The 21834-nt window shown below is 33.9% G+C and overlaps 1 protein-coding gene across 1 annotated transcript in view; it reads left to right on the top strand.

The window, feature by feature from the left end:
• Positions 1-10345, top strand: part of LOC123663519 (T-box transcription factor TBX3) — a 124226-nt gene extending 113881 nt beyond the window's left edge. The window contains exons 6-9 of the mRNA XM_045598195.1: positions 1889-2047; positions 2274-2350; positions 9362-9492; positions 9774-10345. Of these exons, the coding sequence (XP_045454151.1) occupies positions 1889-2047; positions 2274-2350; positions 9362-9492; positions 9774-10345 (939 nt within the window). The remainder of the gene's footprint in view (positions 1-1888; positions 2048-2273; positions 2351-9361; positions 9493-9773) is intronic.
• The last annotated feature ends 11489 nt before the right edge of the window (positions 10346-21834 follow it).

Genomic DNA, 21834 nt, shown 5'->3' with positions numbered 1-21834 from the left:
TAGTGATTTTGTATACAAATTAAGTATACATATAATTGTAAAAGGTAGAAAGTGAGTTTGTGAATTCGTACCACTTTCTCTCCCAAACCAATCAGCTAATTGGCATGAAAGGTATTCAAGACTAAACCCACGCATGAGCTATAAAATATTCCTCAATTATCACTTCTATAACTTACAAATAACGATATATAAATTATATTATATATTCATGTATATCAAAAACATGTACAATATACCAAAACTATTTAGGTATTAGTGAATATACAATAAGAAATAAGATAAATTAAATTTAAAAATACAAAATTGTCTGAAATAACTTCTAATATAACTTTTTAAAGTTGATTACACATTTGAAACCATGAAGTTGAATACCTCTTTTCGATAACCCAAAATAAAAAAAGTAAAAAATAAAACTAAACATAAAGGAAACAAAAAAGAATGATGAATAAAAAATGAAATGATGTATAATAGCAACGCTAACGCTACTTGAACAGAATTACGAAGCTACAATTATCTGCGTAACTAAGAATTGATTTCCTGTAACAACCACCCTGGTCGGAGATCGCGATCGACTTCATGTTTCATTCAGTAGCGCCTGCAATAATGGCCCTTAATGATGTACTGAAAACTTGCTCCCTATTCCATACTTTTATGGCTGGTCGCTTATTATTAATGAGGTTAATACAGAACTAGCTCTTCGTGGCCTTATTAGATAATCACAAAGTTGTAAAGCAAAAAATTCTGCTATAATTAAGTCATCGATACTTAAAAATATATATTGGTCTTTTACATTTTTATCACTAGCACACACCTGCGTCTTCGCCTGCATTAAATCAATAAAACTTCATTGAACAAAAGTACTATATACTTGTATATTACATATTAAGTGTTCTTAAGCATAACAAGCGCCTGAACTACATGGAAACTGCATTTCATAGAATTAGTTATCATATGTTAATGCATAAAACGACTTCGTTAATTATAACGAATCTTCACTACAACTGTGTATTAAGGTGAAAACCACACTAGATTTTAAGTTAAATTCCGGGATCATGACTGTGATATTCAATTAAGAGCTGTAAGTACTGTACTGTAATAAGGAAATAAACATACAGACATAAAAAGAAATCTAAAAAAATATCAGTTTTGGCAAAGAGTTCCTCTAAAATTCTTTTTTCGTAAATTCCTCCCGAGTACAGGCATAGACATTTATCGTTGTATACACGTTTCAATTTTATATTTTATGTTTTATATAGAAGTAAATAATATATCTGTCTCTGTATATGAAATTAAATGTGTTACAAAAAAACGGTGGATTTTAAATACTTGTAATTGAATATAATTTTGAACTTGTAATAATTTTATTCATACTATCAATAGTCGACACGTACAGTGTTACACGTGTTGACGCCTTTACACAAGGATTAATAAATAAAATAATATATAATAAAACGATAAAATGATATTTATTTTCCAACTACTTATCAGAATTTATTAGTTACATAACAATTAGCTAAACATCAGATTATTTACTTGGAATTGTAATCAAAGATGGTTTTATCAATTGGTATATACCTACATATCTGTAGGAAATTTTCAAAACTAGTCATTACCATATTCTTACAATTCCTACATCACTCATCCTACGACACATTTAAAAAAATCGTTTCAACAACAAACTAGTAATAATTTTTAAAGAATTTAATATATTAGACTTGATTTTGGAGAGAATTAAATTGCTGATTTGATTCTAATACTCTAATGATAGTATCTGAAAAAAATTAAGTTACAGATGTCCCCTTTTGAAAATTATATCCTGATATGATTTCTTTTTTCATTGTAACTGTCAATGAGAAGCATTTCGATCAAGTTCCTAAGCTATCTGAAGTGTGTTACGCAGACGATCCTCAACTCGATGCACAAGTACCAGCCCCGGTTCCACCTGGTGCGGGCTAACGACATCCTGAAGTTACCCTACTCCACCTTCAGGACCTACGTTTTCAAGGAGACGGAGTTCATTGCGGTCACCGCCTACCAGAACGAGAAGGTAAATTCTTTATACATATCTTCTTAATGTAACATTACAACAAATACTAAAATAATAGATATACAAGCAAAAAATAAAAGCTAATATTTTGTTTTTCTTTTTATATTTAGATTAACTTTCATATCTGTATTAAACGCAAAAAGTATATATTAATATCAAAACGTAATTTTCGTAATATAATCGATATTAGTTCAAAAGAAATTAACTACTCATTATTTGTCACCAGATAACGCAATTGAAAATAGACAACAACCCCTTCGCGAAGGGTTTCAGAGATACAGGAGCGGGGAAGAGAGAGAAAAAGTAAGTATTTAAACCTAAACTTTAAGTGTTAAGCTTGTTACTTATTAAAGAAAAGGCTATCACTATCGTAAATTTGCAAATAAGGTCTGACAAACTTAGAACAAAAAGATTTCTTGTTACTTGTTGTCAAATATCATTTGACAAAGTTTGACCAAACGGCTGTTATTATCAGAAACAAGTTACCACCATTGTAAATTGTTAAAAACTGCTTTAAAAAGTTAGGAAAATCTACTGCTATAATAAGTTGACAAATGCCGTCCGACAAAGTTTGTATTAAGAACTATTGCTATAGTTAGTTATCAAATACAATCTGACAAAGTTAGAAACAAAATACTGTTATCGTATCACGTATTAACTCCACCATTAGTTCCTAAAAGACGCAACTATAAACGAACAAACACACTCTTTAACTTTCTTGTATTAGTATATTAATGTTTGGTATGTGTCAAACCACCAACTATGGAAGTCCTTCATGAGAAATGAGCCATATATTTTTTTTTTTTTTTTTTATTTATACTTTATTGTACACTACAACTACATTTTAAAAAATAAACACATTTAAAAAAAAACACATACAGACTGTGAAGTACAATGGGCGGACTTATGGCTATTTAGCCATTTCTTCCAGACAACCCATATATGTTGGTACATGACACAAATGGGATATGAAGTATATGTTTACATAATGTTATAGCATTTTTTTTCATCAGTGTAGATAATTTATCATATTAGCTGCTTATTAGTAAATAAAGTTTGTATTTCATTTTCTGTTAATGGCGTTTTTTTTTATAAAGACGACTAATAACAACTCTGATTATAGAATAAAAATATTATTCGTTTTCTGATTTTGTAAAATGCACGCTTACAAAAACGTATCAATTTTTAATGGACTAATATCAATAATGGAATAATAACTATATTTTCGTTAAGTTAAAAAATGTTGTACTTTTTTTTCATTTACAAGTAATTTAAAAGTATAAATTTAACGAAAAAAATTGTCTGTAATAGAATTGTATTCTACAAACGTAAATCTAAAAGTTTGTCCTTAAAAAATTTCCACCCACATCTCTATTAGTTTTTGTTTAAAAAGAATACACTTAACTTATTATTCTCATATTCTTTTTTTAAAAGTGAATTACACAAAAAAAGTTTTATTCCAAGAACATATTTATCAATCCTTAATTTTTTTTTTTTAAGTTCAGTGATTTTAATTTAAAATGAATATTGTAATAATTAAACAATTGATTATGAATCTTCTTGCACGCATAGCGTGTTAACCGAGACTCATTGTCTTTAATTAACAATAAATAATAATAAAGTGTATTTTTCCAATTCAAAGTCATTATTAAAGTATATTTCAAAAAGTATGCTAAGTATAGTTATTATATCTTTGCAAATAGAGCATGATTAATAGGAGAATAATTCGTGAATTAAATTTAAAAAAAAAAAACAATCATTGCTGCGTAAACACATTTTATTATTTATATTCTGTAATAAAAAAAGAACAAAAGAGTGGTCTAGCCACACGTTGGTCTTAACAAGATCAAATGTAACACCCTCGAGGTAGGTGGCAATCCGAACACCCGAAAGGCGTAAGATAAATGACGGCAAAACAGTTCACTATTTAAGTAAAGCTAACGAAATTAGCCCGCTATCTCTCTAAATTAATTAGGGCGAGTATTTCCGAATGAACTCGACGCTCGGCGCCATTCGAAATTCAAATTAAACCAATCTGGCGCCTCCTTATTCGTGTTCCGAGTTTAAACATGGCGGGTAACGGCTCCAAATGGTGGAGTCATACGACTTGGCGCTTTTTCCGACGTCTTTAGCGTGCAAGGGAGAAAATTGGATTTCCGCGATAAAATCAGCTTTAGTTTTTTTCACCGTATAATTCGATAGGACTCACCGTAGCGGGGATGGCTCGTGTTCCGCTTACTTATTTGAAATTCAAAGAGAACTCAATTAGCGGACAGGCAATGCAGGAATTATGTCTGATATAAGTACCAGTCTGGATCGACAGCTCTGCATTTCGATAGTATCGAATGCCAGCGTGATTTCGCTGTATATAATTAACAACAATGCAGGGAATAATGCAAATACGAACTATACGAAACCAGGTGCATTTTATTAAAGAATATGAACATTACGTTGAACAAATACCGCAATATCAGCTTTAAGCTTATCACTTTTAATTTCACATCGATTTCACCTAAATACATGTTTAGTAACTGGTATATTGAATATTTTATATGAAGTAAATTAAACCTCGATTATTAATATATGTACACATATTGGAATATTTACTGTATATTTGATGGCTTTGATTTATTTAAGTAAAAACTATAATATGAAAAATATTAAAATAATTCAAATAATAACAACATTTCGTAAAAACTGGAGAACCCGTAAAAGTATACGATACATTTTTCATATATTTTATTCGTATAGGAAGTAACATGACCGTCTAAAGGGGGTCAGGAAGGCATCTTTAATTCGCTTACACAACAATTTGCACCGCAGCATCCGAATTACAGGGCGTACGCCGGACGCCGGAAGCTCATCTTTTCAAAATGGCCGCCGACCGGAAACGCGGGAAACGTGAGCGTTTTGACAAACGTTTTGTAAAGCCTCGGGGACACATGCCGCGAATACTTCATCGTTTCGTTTCAATTTGCGTTGCGGCATTTCACAATACTATAGGTGAAACCGAGGTTTCGCCTGCGTAAATTCCAAACAACAAATAAAGCACTGTAATTTTTATAAACCATAAAAATATATTGAACGCGCTTATTTTAGAAACTAATATTTTTCTTAGTCTAGTTGGTCAGTTTTATGTACACATGAGTATTTGATAAATACTAATGAAAGGACTCTTCTTAAATTTTATAATAGCCTATCACAATCAAAATATAAAAAAGGACAATAAACAAATAGAGGAACGCATTTTTTTCTCAAATTTCTTTTACTGTTCTGTAACTTGTCTCGTATAGTTTTTTCTGTTTTTTTTTTATTAAAATTGTATTTTTAAAGAAGCTACACTCACTTCTTACCGCTACTACTTACTATGTTATAGAAAAATAAGCTTCTGAATTCATTACTTAAATGAATAAATAAAAAGTCAAAATCAAACACTTCAAACAAATCTGAAGTTGAAAGCGACACCTCGAGCTTTAAGCACATTTCGTTAATAGCCTTTAAAAGTCTTAAACGAGCGCGTCTTCCGAGTGTTCAATGAAACTTTTGAATGAAACTCGAACAAGGGTTTCTGAAATGCAAAGTTTTTTTTTGGGGATGAAAATTTGGTAAAATTACAAGGCGAGCCACCCCAGCAGAGTTTACATTGTAACGTGAACACCCTAATGCACGGTTTAACTTAGGGTTGCCAATCAATTAGACTTTTTGTTGTCTTTCTAAATGTAAATTAGGTTACAAAACATATTTGAGATAAATAAATTTGTAAACTATATATATATGAAAAGTAGATGTGCATTTCCATGCGCATTTATAGCTAATATTGAAATCGTGACTTGTAAATTTACTTTTAGAAATAAAGTTTTGGTTTTAAAACTTTCCTAAATTAAAAAAAAATGAATATTATCCTTAGTAAGTACATTTAAATAGGATTCATAAACTCTAACCATTTACATTGTCTTATTAATACACACAAACTTAACGACATTTAGATTATAACAGAATTGATTAAAAACTCAATATAACAGACTACCTTAGTAATAATACCTTTGAGGTTTTTATAATCACTGTAAAGAAACCTGCTTTTTAATTTTCTGTTGCATTAAAAACACGATTACATTTAATCGTAGTTGATAAACGATTCTCTTTTTCGACAAACGGAATGCGACAGTAAGAATAGCGTTTTTGAACTGATTTGCTAATTATATAATAAAAATTAATATCATTATAATACAATACATACACTCAGTAAAACATTTTAGTTTTGACTATTATATGAACTCACGGAACTCAGAATTTTACGGACTAATTAAATAAATATTTTTTTAATAGGTAGAATAATTGTTAAGGAACGTGTATACACATATACAAAAATAATAACACGTGCTATTATTATATGTTATAGTAACGGAGAAAAAAATATAATTAAATCTTACGTAAATAGAGTTAACACAGATAAAACCACGCGGGTCATATAACCACAAACAAATGTATCAATACACAAACAGAAGGAAAAAACATATCAATAGTAAGTACCCCGTCAAATCAAATATAATATGAAAATGAATTAAGTAAATAACCACCAGCCCTGATCTAAGGGGTGGCTCAAATTAAATTCTATCAGTCGGCGATGAGACGAGTTAATAAAATGAATTTAGTACGGAACCCCGGTAATCAGGGTCCCGCTTGCGGGATGAAGATCGTCGCATTTAGGGATCAGTGGGACAATGAGGATAAAGACTTGTTTGTTTTGCGACAGAAGGCGAATAATTGACCGGTGGGGTTAGCCGTCGGCGGACATTTTAAAAAACCTTTTGTTCTATAAACGGCGTGAGACAATGGAAATTAAGTGATACTCTTTTATAATATGAGTACAGAGCTATTACAGACGCACTTTTATATCGTAGCAAAAAAATAAAACTGACTACTTTTTTAGAACTTTTATTTATTAATTGAATCACTTAAATTTTATTTTTGTAAAGAATGTATAATTATGCAATTATTAGTTTTTTTTTTTTATATTATATTGTATGACTTCAGTTTTAGTACAGAAATCTACATCATAATCTTATATATAAAAATGAATCGCAAAATGTGTTGCTAAGCGCAAAACTCGAGAACGGTTGGACCGATTTCGCTAATTCTTTTTTTAAAATGTTCCTTGAAGTACGAGGATGGTTCTTACGGAGAGAAAAATTCTAAAAAAAAAAAAATTTTAAATTTCCTGAAAAAGTCTAAAACAACACTTTTCTATACTCCCATACAAAAGATTTGTGATAATACTTAAAAGTCACTGTTAGGCGATACGAAGTTCGCCGGGTCAGCTAGTATATTAATAAAGAATCTAAATAGAGGCAACTCCACGAATATTTTTTTTTAATCTTTATTTTTTTAAGGAGTTTAATCACGAAGTGATCATGTCACCTCTATGTGAGCTACTATACAATTAATTTCTAAAGTAATCTACAAATATCGACGTCTTAAACCTATTAATACTAATCTGTATAGCATTCTTGCCTCTCCAGACGTTGGAAAGGCAAGAATACTATTCCATATGCCAGTATCAAAAGTATTTACATTAATTCTTACAAGAAATTCTGCCCTTTCTGCTTCGTTCCGGACGCATTCAGCCATTATGTGCAGCACATCTTCTATTTTATCGCATTCTCTCCACGAATATTTATCTATATACTAGTATATCAAATAATAATTAAATATAAAACCTAAATAGTTAAAATCTCAGCAATAAACAATAATAAAATGTTTAAACCGCAAAGACAGTTTGTAAATAAAATAATATGAAACACGACTTAACTAAATCAAATGTATAGAAATAATAAAACCTACAAACTATACTAGTTGTATCCCGGAAAAGAATAATATACGTAAATCTAAATTAACTTCCAACCTCAAGTCTCATTCCAATCAGTTATTTAGTAACGTGATAGAATAATATCCGTAAGCCCCACGATTCTTGTTCCTTTAAAATATTCATACGAACTTTTTAAACCGTGCACGTAATAACATATCATAAGAACCGCAAAATGAACCTATCATCGATGGCTAAAAAACGCAAAGGTACATTCGTGACACGTTCGAAAGGGCGGCCGCTCCACTGTCATTAGGAGATGATTAACCTTTGGTCGAGGGTCGCGGGCCATTAGCCGAAATGTCAACCGCTTGACACCCTCGGTGAAATTTGCCATTTAAAATAGATTAAACTGTTTTATCATATCGCATAATCTTCTCGAAGAAGGAGGTGTCCGTTACAAGTCACATTTATAACTACGTAGATTCATATATGAAATAAGTTTAGACCAAGTAAAAATTATATTTTTTATTATCTAACAATAAGCAAAAATCATATGAAAAATTTTAGACTTTAAAATACACTCAATATTATGAGTAAAGAAACTATAAGTTATTTACGCTATCTTAAAATTACGAAAAAATACGTAGATCTTGTTATTTGTTATATGTTTTGTCGAAATCATAACTAACTTGGATAACTTCGTTAGTGTATCTTAATAATAACGAAATTTTAAAAAATAAAATGAACACAAAAAAAATGCAGTAACAAAAACAAATTAGGTTTAATTTTATTAGAGCAATTGACGACACACTAATTTTTACCTGTGACGTATACGCACAAGTACAACTATAGTTCCACGATTATGTTAAGTAGCGTTATAGATAATAATATGCAACCTTTACTTTTTACTTTTAGGTAACGTATAGTAAACATGTCAAAATGTGTGTTAATGATGTTATAGTTATAAAAAAAAAAACAACAATAGTTTCAGACAAACAAACATATATTACAAATAAATATGCCAGCGTGTTATATTGTCAGAATAATTATAGATAACTTGCTTTTACCCGCGGCTTCACTCGCATTTTTGTTTTTTTAGTAACTACTATTTTATTTAACTTCTAATACCTCCAAGAACATGTGTACAAAGTTTCGTGATGTCCGGTTAAGTAGTTTTCGCGTGAAAACATAACAAACAAACTTGCTTGCTTTATAATATTAATTATTTGGGAATTAGGGATTCGGGATATTAGGAACTATCTATTTAACACCTAATAAGAAAACTTGTTTATTTATTATTATTACTTTTGATTCTACGGGTCTTACCGCAATTATTATTTTGAAACTCTTTATATTTCGACGTCATTGCAGGCACCATGGTCGCGGGTGTATCAAAAATCATCGCGATAAGTCACATGGATTTAAAGATTTTATAGTTATCGTGAAAGTTTAAAAATGTATTTATTATATCATATTAGTAAAGCAATGCACAATGATAACACGAGCAGTCTGTCCGTGTACCGCAGGCAGGCGCTGCTGACGGCGCGCTCCGACACGCGTGAGGACGACGATGAGAGGCCCCTCGACGTCGGGGGGCCTTCGAGTCCCCCGCCCCCGCCACCGCAACACAGCACCAGCTGTAAGTAGCTACATTAAGAAACATGTGTCTACAATATTAAAAATGTTATGCGTGTGTATTACATAACGATTGTTTCAAATTGTCCTTTTTGCAGTTCAAATAGATTCTATATAATAAAATAAATTAGATTATTATAATCGATGTGCTGGATTTCCGAGAGCAAGACAAGACAGTTCGCATTCCTATACATATAATTTTAAGCGTATCTGTAACATCTTAAACTTTAAATAGTTAAAATAAATGATCGTAAATGAAAATTTAACACAAATAATTTTTTACAGCATGGTTTAGTTCAAGCGGAGGTGGTGCGGACTCTGGCGCAGATGAAGCTGGTTCAGATTCTTCATGCTCGGGTGGCGCTCGGGCACCATCTCCTCCCGCGGGCCCCTCACGACCCTCCCCGGCACCCGACGTCTCTCTCGGTCCCCCGGTCCAACCACCTCTCCTACCTTACCTCTACCCGCCTTCATTGTATCCGCCACCGTTCTTCCCTCCCCACCAAATGCCGCCAGGGCTGCTCTTCAACCTGCATCCTCTCCTACAGCAGTACTCCCTACCGCCCCCGCCCGCGCCGCCCGCCCCCGCCCCGGCGCCGTCACTCAGCAAGACGCACAGGTTCGCGCCGTACGCGCTGCCGGGCCTGGGGTCCGCGTTCGAGCAAGTGGCTCCGCGGGCAAGGAGCCTGAGCTCGTCTCCGGCGCGGCCTCGACCCGGCTCGCCCCCCGCGCGCGCCGCCTCCGCCGACCCCCCTCCCGACGCGCCCACGTCCACGACCACCGCGACTCCCCCCGCGTCCGATCTCAAGAGCATCGAGCGCATGGTCAACGGTCTCGACGTCGAGACGCAGGACTGACTCGAGTGTATATAGAGTGTATTTATATCAGCTCCCGCACCGGGGCGTCGTTTTGTATCGTTCCTATTTTGTTTTTCTGTCGAGTTCTATTCGGGTCAATCGTAATGTTTGTAAATAGTTAAGCTTACACTAGATGGTTGTTTAGTCGTCATTAATGTTCGATGGACAGTCTGGTCTGACTTGCACTTTGTGGATCGCTTTTATATTTACCATAGAGAAAAATACTTTTTTTATTAATAATTTCTGTTCTATTTGAAGATACATTTCATATATTTTTGATACTAACTATCTCATTAGTTTGCCGTAAATTGAGTACCTAAATGCTATTAACTTTTCCTTTTTAAAACAAACTATGGTTATAAAAGTTTTCCCGCTATTTTGTATTTTTCAACTTTTCTTTTCGTTTAAAATCAGTTAAGTCAATAATAACTGGTTTAATTTAGAGTTTGAACTAACAAAATAGATTTTATTACATCTGTCAAAGTGACATTAAAACGAATAATGTTGCAATCGTAAGCGACGTCTCATCGGACACGTAGTTTGAAACACAATAGTTTTCACATTAGATTCTCCACTACAATAGCAATAGGAATAGAACACGTCGATGAAAAGGGCTTATTATATTTATTAGTGATTGTAGAATATTTTATTCGTCCTTATATTAGAATAAAAACTATTAAAAACAAAAATGTATAAGTTAAGATTAATTTTATTATTATTTCTTTTAAAACTTCTTTATACCTACTAATATTAATTTAACCTTTTCTGTTTTATCTATACTTTTTTAAAGCCCATTTCATCGGAATTCTTCGATTTGTTTCATTTTCCCACTCTCATAGAATAAAATTATCAAATAATATTGCTTTATTTTGTAAATACAATTTGTAAGGTATATTTACGTGTTTACTAATCAACATATTTTGAAAATATGTTTTGTCAATTGTGCTGTGAGAAGCGTGCGTTCAGTTTTTACTTCAAAATTTTTGAAGAAAAAGTATCAAAATACAAAATAAATTTATTATTCTAAAGAGTATTTATTATCTATAATTGTTTTATGTATAAAATTATACGAGAATAATTTTCATATTACTTACTATTTGTATATTATTTTACGAAGTAAAAACTAAACGCAACTAAAAAAAAATAAACGATTGATAAAAGTCTAACTGTAAGTTAAATTTTGTAATATATAGTTGATAAATATTTAGTTAAAATACAAAATATATACTTATAAATGAATATAATTTTCCATGGAATTCATTAAATATAAGCTCATTAAAGTTTAACTGGAAATAGATGTATGTGAAAAACGTTTAATTTTTTCTGAACATTAACAAAACAGTGATCTTATTTAAAACGCATTAACATCGTTTATTTGCCATTTTTATACAGATTAAAACACTTGCTTGGTGAAATTGAATGAGACTGTATCAATGTGACAGCTGTATTGAAAACTATTCATTAAAATATATAGATAAATCTATTGACAAAATCAGTAATATTGTTTCTTTTGACCCTCTTCATTTAAGCGAAACCCTTTTAATCTTCAAGAAATATTATTAAAATTCAACGATCAATTAGAAATTTTAAAAAGTAATGCCTAAATAGGTAAGAAAGAAACCAAATTCAAATTTTAACATTTTCCATAAAAAGTTATAAACTTAGAATTCTATATAAATAAAATATAAATCACCGGTTCGTTTTTATTCATTGCTTCATATGGGATACTTCTGTTTTTCTGGGAAATGAAATATGGATATAACTGAAAAGTATTAATTTACCGTTTTGATTTTAAGAAATCGATTAGGTATGATGTTTTGTTATGAATCAAAATAGAACACAGTTTTTTTGGGGAGTGCCAAGACATTTTTTCCGTGATGTACAATATTAATTGATCAAATGGCTGACATTTACGATTTGCGTTTTTCACGTATGATTCATCATCAGGACTACCTATCAGCCTTTTACCTATCATCAGGATCTACATTATGTTTATTAGTCTTAGTTTCAATAATAAAAATAACTTCTGAATTAGGCGGGTCATTTCTCTACTATGAGTAACGATCGCTGTCAAGCGTCTATATTAGCAACCGGGACTGACAGCTTAACTTGCCTGTCATTATTATTCCTAGTTATATGTTGCCAGGGTCTGCCTTCCTTCTTTGGGTACTTTTCCGTTTCACTCTATTTGCGCATCATTCGGAATACTATCAGGTTCAGGAAATCTATTAGCAAAGATATAACACGAACACACTACACAGGCCGAAGATGAGCAGCGTCTGCGGTGCGACAAAGCCAGCCCTGCAGTCACCAACCCGCCTGCCCAGAGTGGTGACTATGGGCAGCACACACGAGTTCAAGCCATTTTTGGCGTGAACTTGTGGAGGCCTATGTCCAGCTGTGGACTGCGATAGGCTGAAATGATGATGATGATGAATGATAATAACGTGAACATACTAGATCATTCAATAAGTCCCGAGACTAACCTGGAAATGGCGCATATATTAAAAACTCTTTTGATTTTTAAAAAGTACTGGCTAGCAATACAAGAATAGGTGTCAAATTTTTAAAAATGGAACAATAAAATTATTGATTTTGAAACATTTAAGTGACGCTACGGTTGTAATTTCGATACAATGCAAAAAAAAAGAATTTCGCGTGTTGATAAAACATTGTTTTTTAATGGGAAAAAATACCGTTGAAGCACAGCAATGGCTTATAAAATGTTATGCAGAATCAGCTCCCTCTAAAGCAACCATTTGTCGGTGGTATGCCGACTTCAAACGCGGTCGCATGGACACCAATGATGACCAATGATGGGGAACGCTCAGGTCGTCCAAATGAAGCAGTGACTCAACAAAATATTAACCAAGTCATCAAAATCGTATTGGAAGATCGGAAGGTAAAAGTGCGAGAGATAGCCGAGATAGTGAAGATTTCAGCTGGTAGTGTTTTCACTATTTTACATAAAAATTTGGCCATGAAAAAGCTTTTTTCTAACTGGGTGCCGCGTTTGCTTACAACTAATCAAAAGGAACAACGTATCAATGATTCAGAGCGATGATTTGGCGCTGATGAATCATAATAAAAAGGATTTTTACGTCGGTATGTAACAATGGATGAAACCTGGATATACCATTTCACTCCGGAATCCAATCGGCAGGCAGTGGAGTGGAGAGCGGCTGGTGAAAGCCGCCCGAAGCGTCCAAAGACTCAGAAATCGGCCGGTAAGGTTATGGCGTCTATATTTTGGGATGCGCATGGAATACTTTTCATCGACTACCTTGAAAAGGGGCAAAATATAAATAGTGACTATTACATGTGCTTATTGGAGCGATTGAAGTACGAAATTGCGGATAAACGGCCTCACATGAACAAAAAGAAAGTGGTGTTTCACCAGGACAATGCGCCTTGTCACAAGTCCGTGAGAACGATGGCCAAAATTAACGAATTGGGCTTCGAATTGCTTCCTCATCCCCCTTATTCGCCAGACTTGGCCCCCAGCGATTACTGGCTGTTTGCAGACCTCAAAAAAATGCTTCAGGGTAAGAAATTTGACTCAAATAGTGAAGTTATCGCAGCAACGGAGGCTTATTTTGAAGCCAAAGACAAATCGTTCTACACACATGGGATAGAAAAGTTAAAAAAGCGTTGGAGGGACTGTATCGCTCTTGGAGGAGACTATGTTGATGAATAAAAATTAATTTTATAAAAAAGACCTTTTTTTAGTACTTAGTCTCGGGACTTATTGAACCACGTGTTAGCACGTATGATGCTTTATAAAACATTTACATTTACTTAATAAAAAAATCACTAAATTAAGTGATCACCACAGCCTATAAGAGTTTAAGTTCTAAAAAAATACAAGTTTGTTACTCGATAAAGGAGTAATGTCGAGTGAGACTCTCTTGCTATTTATAAAATTTAGTATACATATGTTACTCCTCAAAGTACCAAAGAAACGAGAGCGTATCATATCATACCTTCTATAATTATGTGAACAGAAAATGAAATGCACCCATTTCGTTCAATATAAATATTGTCAACTAGCTGCGCCCCACGTTTCACCCGCGTAATTTCCAATTCTGTGTGAATGTTGGAATCAAAAGTAGCCTACGTTCATTCTCAATCTCTAGCTATCTACGTACCGAGTTTCATCATAATCATTTCAGTACTTACTGCGAGAAAGAGTCGTAGACATTTATCCAGTCTTACATTTTTTTTGGATTTAGATTTTTATTCTACTACCAGAGAAATACTAATTTCGATGACGTCATATTTGAGCTGGCTCCAAGATCGGTGTGAAAGGTAGAAGCACACTGCGTACAGATTTAGCTATCTGTCTACCATCATAGTTATAACAAAAACAGGCTCGAAGCACATAATCAAAAAGGAGACGTAATCTTTAATCGCAGCCGTGACACTCGTGTGCCATAAAAACTTTTTTCTAACTCGTGTAATAAGCTTCGTACTATAATTGAAGACGCTCCCAAGTCTGAGGTATAGTGTAAGAGATAGAATCTGATAAAAATCCAACGAGGTGTCACGTACTGGCGTAATTGCGTACGGTATCAGATGAAGCTCGCCATTCGCCCACTTAGTGTATTTGTATGCTAAACTAGTTTTTCTCTGATACGTTTTATAAGGTGCAACGGCGAACAGATGTATGATAACCGTAAGTAAGGACCGTCACTGTATTGCGGTGTCGGTGTGATTAACTGTAAAGATTGCGCTCTGGTTTATGCCCATTCATGCTCCACGAGATTTGGGTGGGTAATGAGGAGTGAAGGTGATTGTGATCTAGATCCTACGTGTCATACAATTAAAATTGTCTAAATAATTTTAACTCTATAATGTAAGAATTATAATTTACTAAAACCAAAATCCTGAATCTAATTAATATTAACTTCATCACATGATTTGCACAAAGTTGGTATAACCATTACTTCAATTGAGTAATAATGATTTTTCGAAGCCATCTACCGTTGACGTTAAAATTTTAAACAAAATAACTTTTTTGTTTGATTAAAATCGTTTTTACAGTGATAAGTATTAAAAAAAAAAACTAAAACGGTTTCAATGTACCTAATTGTAATTTATATGTCTACGATGGAAATAGAAATTGCATTGGGTACGGCTACCATTTTAGTAATGTTTATCTGATCACCGCTCGCGTTCAACGCGGCTTATCTAATAAATCTACAAGTAAAAAGTTAATGAATAAAACTGTCGTTACTTACACTTGACACGTGTCACGTTATGATCGCTAATGTGTCTTGTGTGTCTTGTCAACTGGTAAGGAAACCTCGCACCGCTTCCTAACACGGGAACACGCGCCGCATAACCAATACTTTACTTTCTAAAAACATTTTTCTAGTTTATCCGATGATGAAGTACCGTTATATTGACATTTACAGTTCTAATAAAGTTTAAGTAATATTTTATAAACATAAGGCTAGTTTTTTAATATGACTTTGCCATAATCTTGGAGAAAGACTATTGATCAATATACCACATTATATACAAAGATATTCCTTCATATCTTTTATATATTTTTCTCTTGGAAAATTACAAAAAAATATTGAAATAAGAAAAGTTAGGTAATAGATGGTTACAAAGAAGTAGTGGTAGTAGTAATAGTAGTAGTAGTTAACTATGTGTAGATTTTTCAGAAAATTATTACAACATTTGACTAGCCCGATGGCGCAGTTTATACCCTGCTTTCTGCTCAGAGGGTTGTGGGTTCGATTATCACCCCGGGTCTGGGTGTAATATAAATATTTATTTATATGTTTATAAATGTATTATCTATAAGTATATTTATCAAAAAAAAATACTTATATAGCTATACCAGTTGACTGTTACCAACACAAGTTGTTTACTTTAGCAACAGACAACCGTATGTGTATTGTGTAGATATTTATTTATTTATAAAATGTCTTTGTTCCTATTTTAATTAATTGTGTCCAAATTATTAAGACAAATTTCTGTTATCACGTCTGTTAAAAAAGGAAGGTTACAAAGATAGACGTTTCCATTGAGCAAATGACAGAAAAGTCCAAGTGGTCTCAGTCAAAACTATTTGTACATCAACTACTTGCCTTTGGCTTTTGGGGTGACTCAGCAGTTACTGCCAACTGTCACCCTAGGCGTACCAAGGCAGCCAAGTAATCTGCAATCATCAACTCAGTCATATAAACTATGAATTAAATAATCAAAGTAATATATTTACCTACATGACGTAGTTATACTATTAGCGTGGTAAATAAGCTAACTATCCACTGAATTATAAGTACTACATTTTCTGTCAACACAGCACACTCCCAGGAACAATGGGTACACTACTCACCACGGGCACACAAACTAATTGAGAGCATTCTTGTACTGTGTGTAAACTAATTGAGTATTCTTTGTTTTAAGTATTTAATCTCCATCTCCTATAATTTGAGATACTTTCTCAGGCGGACTGCTCCAAATTTTGAGCACGATAATATCAATAAAAACTATTTTAAAATCATGAAATCCAAAAAACTTATTTATATAACGAAACTAAAAGATTTATTACGTATCTACCAACATCTTAACTGTCAATACCTAGTAAATAAGACACGAAACTAGACTAGTTAAAAAACCAGACAGTCAATAAAATGGTTTTGCTTATTTTGCGTGAAACATGTAATAAAACTTGTAACTGGTATTTTTAATTTTTTGCATCCACTAAATGTAGATTATTTATTATTCCACAAGCGTGTAGCCCTGAGTGATTTTTTATACTTACATATTTTATTGCTAACTCGTTCGTGATATATAAAGTTAAAGTACGCAATATATTAAAAACGCAAATGTTTTCTTACTCAGATAGACCCTTAGCGAAATTCATAACAAAATAATTAACAATTAATATGTAACTATTACTGCCTTGTATGGTCAAGCGTGATCTTAAAACTGAATAGCTTCATAAATCTACATTTTCGGTATGCCCATTAATTAAATTCGTAATTTATCACAAAAAAAAGTAATCCACGCGAAACGTAACTCAGATGTCCAACTTGAAACCGGCGTGAAAAGTTATTCGAAATATTTCCAGTCGTGAGAATGAAAATTGAAAAAAGCCGCTAACAAGCTATAGGCGATTCCCCATTATAATTAATTGTTAAACCAATTTCCATCCCGCTCTTTATAACGCTAACTCGATATTTTTATCTCTTTCCTTGATAGGAGTGTCGTCACAAATCACTTGAGACAATGCAGACAGATGCAGTGGCAATCTAAAGGTAAATTTTGAGTTTATTTAAGACGTGATAAAGCTGATTTAGGAACAAATGTTAATATAGTTAAGGTTGATTCTATCAAAAACATAAAAAGAATAAAGTCAAAAGGTAAGAATCGAGATGTGTAGATATCTAGATTTTTATTGCTTATCAAAATTTTGGTGTAGACTCTTTCATTATTATTTATTATTATTGTGTTGTGGTAACGGCGATAAGAAAGTAAATTTTTAATATACAGACACATTTCAGTGTCTACGGATAAACTTTATTCGTTGTATTATTATTTATGGAGTAGTACGTAAAGATTGTAACAAATAATTATAAATTAGATAAAACGTTTGTATATATGACAAACCAATTTCTTTTCCAATTTACTAATATACTCGACAAGTCTTATCAGTGTTGTCGGAATGTAGATTTATTTAGATCCGTCTCAATGTACCAATTATGTGTAAAACCTTACAACATACAACAATACAATTTTTTTTTGGGAACGCTATTTCACAAATATTTGATTCTCACGTAGACGAATAAACAGACAGGCACAGCGGCTTATAAATGCACAGATTACTTTTCAGTGAACGGAACCAATTTGCCGAAAGCGAAATCGGGGAAAAAATATCGGAATGTAAAAGGTAAAGTAACAAAAGTTTCCCGTCGAATATATCGAGAGCTCTCTCATATGTTACAATTTTTTCCGTCCTGTACCGAAGCCGGCAATTGTTCGAGAACAAAAAGTGACATTTATTCGGCCATTTTCGCGACGACGAATTGCAACCGACAAAAAATTATGAATTTTTGGACATTTCCATCGCCGGTGGCACGGTTAGGCGCCGCAGAATTTTAACGAATGTTCGTTGACGACATCTTTCGCTGTCGGTGTCGACTTTTTATTATTTCTGAGATATTTATTAGGGAAACCCCTCGGTTCGACGTCGTCGTCATCCAGAAGAAGCTGGGGTCCCTGCAGTCAAACTAACTAATGATTCGTAAAATTAGAGTTTGGCCGAAGTAGTTTTGGAAGCTAAATACTTCACATTATACATCTCACGAGCATGTCAGCCCTCGTGATGAATTAAGTCCATAAATTCATTCCTTTTACAAAATAAAACGTCTCCTAAGATCTCTTTATAGTTGGAACCGACAGCATGATGGAAATTTGTCACGACAGCTGCCAGCGTGACGCTGAAGGCCTATCTTTACTATGTATTCATGGGTTATGATGTTGTTTTGAAGCACGAATTATCGTGTAACGTTGCGTATATTAACCTACGTGTAGAAATATTCAACATTGCAGAAAAAAGATATTTAAATAACATGGTTTTGCTTTAAAATATTAAATATTTTACTAGATATGTCCTATATACATCTTATCATTTAACAAAATTATAAATATAAATAATTTAGCCTGTAATGCATATTTATGTTTTTACCTAGTAAGTATGTCATATTGTAATTGTATAAGTATATTTGTATTTCGGTATGATTCTTTATATGTATTTGTTAGTATGTAATGTAATATACAGCGTCTTCGGTGCGACAAAGCCAGCACTGCGGTCACCAACCCGCCTGCCCAGCGTGGTGACTATGGGCAAAACACATGAGTTCACGCTATTTTTGGCGTAAACTTATGGAGGCCTATGTCCAGCAGTGGACTGTGATAGGCTGCAATGATGAATGTAATATACATACATTTTTTTAAATATATATAAATTTTATCATCTTTTATTTATGAATTATAAATTGTGTTTTTTTTTTCTTCTTAATAAATACCTACTTATTAGCACTGTTGGCCTCTCTATATGAAACACTTACTCATGACCATGGGTTAGCTGGAAGAAATCTCTTTCAGAGATAAGTCAACCTTTCCCATAAACCTTACTATTATTTTATGTTTCTATATGTTTTTTTGAGTGCAATAAAGTATATACGCTTCAACCTGTAATATCCCACTACTGGGCATAGGCCTCTTTCCCCATCTAGGAGAAGGATCAGAGCTTAATCCACCACGCTACTCCAATGTGGGTTGGCGGATATATTCCCTAGTATGAGTAACGATCGCTTTCAGGTGTACATGATAACAACCGGGACCGACGGCTTAACGTGCTCTCCGAGGCACCGCGGGGAGACCCACAAGGACTGCACAAACACCCAGACCACGGCAAACACCTGTATGGCCAATACAAATGTTTGTCATGTGCGGGCATCGAACCCGCAACAGCCAGCGCAACAGGTACAATCCATGGCTGTAACCGTTGCGCCAACGCGGCGACAATAAAGTATATAAAGTACATATAAATATAAGCATCTTTCTCATGAATAATTCCATCTTCAGATATGGAAATCGTAAGAAAGATATTGAATCAATTGATTACATCCTATTTTGTATATGCATGTTTTCGCCAATTCGCAGCTGACGAATACAAAATCATTTTACGCAGAAACTAATCGACGGGTAATTTAGACAGACATGCATCCTGCCCGAGACAATAGCAGTCCGTATGCATTATGCATCTCGCTACCGTTTTTGGGAATATGACTATGCGAACATTGTCTAAAATTGTGCAACTCTTAAAACCGTAAAGGATTGCTCAACAAGTGATTATTGTATAAAGTCGTGCCAAAACATATTCTATCCTGCACGTAATAAAACCTACATCCTTTTAAACGTTCCCACCGACTCCGGTGCGAATGATTGCAAATGCAATCACGTTTTATAAATTCACTTTTTAGTATGCACCCGAGTCGAAAACACTTGACGGGTGGGCTGATCTATTTCCGACAGCTACCGAGAAACGGCGAACCTCCGAACTGCGCAGAGATTACCTGCCACGATACTCTAAATTAATGACTCGCGCGACCCCGATATATGTCTCTTAGCGTATGTTAATACCGACCGAGATTTATCTTATCGCGACCGCCGGCTAAAATCAATCCATCCGATTCCACCCCACGGTATAAAGCGAATCGATGCGACGGAAACTTCGGTGTTGAGAAAAAACAGAAAGTAATTTTAGTCCAATCAATCACCCGAAAAAACAGGCCTTGTTCGTCGGATAATTCGCTAGAATTCCAACGGAGATTTAGTAGCGGGTCGCGTGCTAAACCAGAGACGATATAATGAGCGGCGCGCTCATTGTCCGATCCAAAAAAGAGAAGATAAATAACCAAATGAGAATGGAAAAACGGCAAAAAAGCTGAAATAAAGGAAGCTTCAATTGGACAAAGGCGCCGAAGAGGGATAATTCGTCGGGGATATGCACCAATTGTCACTGTTTTGCTCGATTTTTTAGCGGCGTGCAGTGACAGCGCAGACGCAGACAACGCCGTGGCGAACAATAAAATTGTCACTCTTATGAATAAGACTTCGACGTCCAAGTCTATATAAATTACTATTCAAACTGTAATGTACATAATATACAAAAACTAATAACTATAGCATTTCGCTAGGATATGTATCACAATCTTTATAAGTACAGACCAGAGAACATAGTGTTCGAATACATATGTCGTATTTATATAATTCACCGACGTGTCATGCCAGTGTTTATTCTGACGTTACCCAAATTCCCAGCCAATATCTGAGACGTTATCTAGAAATTAAAATAGAACGCAACGAGAGATATCGATCTCTCCCTTTGCGGTTCACCCAAGTCATTTGTGGCAGATCCAGAAATCGACCACGACGAATCAACGTCAAGCGTATAAAATCAACATTTAATATTCGACACCAGTCGCAATCGCAATAAATGTCCAAATATTTGTCGCAACGCATTTCGGTGAATTCAAATAAAACCATGACTAAAGGCCCTAGCGTATCCCTAGAGATCGGTCAAGTGCCACGACGCACGAAACCGCGATTTTGAGCCTTAAGACTTTTAGAAAGAGTTTATTTTCACTAAAACACATAAAAGTATATCGTGCTTAAGACGTCAAAGTCGTGCGATCGCATTTGATACTCAAATACAGTAACCTTATGATATAATTCAGGTTATCATATTTCGTTGGTCCTTTGTGACGATATAGTTGAAATTGAATCTTGTGGTTACCGCCGTTGGGACGAAAATACTCCAGTAATTGGCAAAACTGCCAGTAAAGTGGACAGGCCTTAATGCTAGATTCGCAACGGCTAATATTTTGCGGTAATATTGGCTAGTAGATACACGATAATATATTGGGTTGGCGAGCTGGGGCTCTGTCACGGTTTTCATATCAAAA

Source organism: Melitaea cinxia, chromosome 20, assembly GCF_905220565.1.
Source record: "Melitaea cinxia chromosome 20, ilMelCinx1.1, whole genome shotgun sequence".
NCBI lineage: Eukaryota > Metazoa > Arthropoda > Insecta > Lepidoptera > Nymphalidae > Melitaea > Melitaea cinxia.
This window is presented reverse-complemented; position numbering and strand designations above follow the sequence as displayed.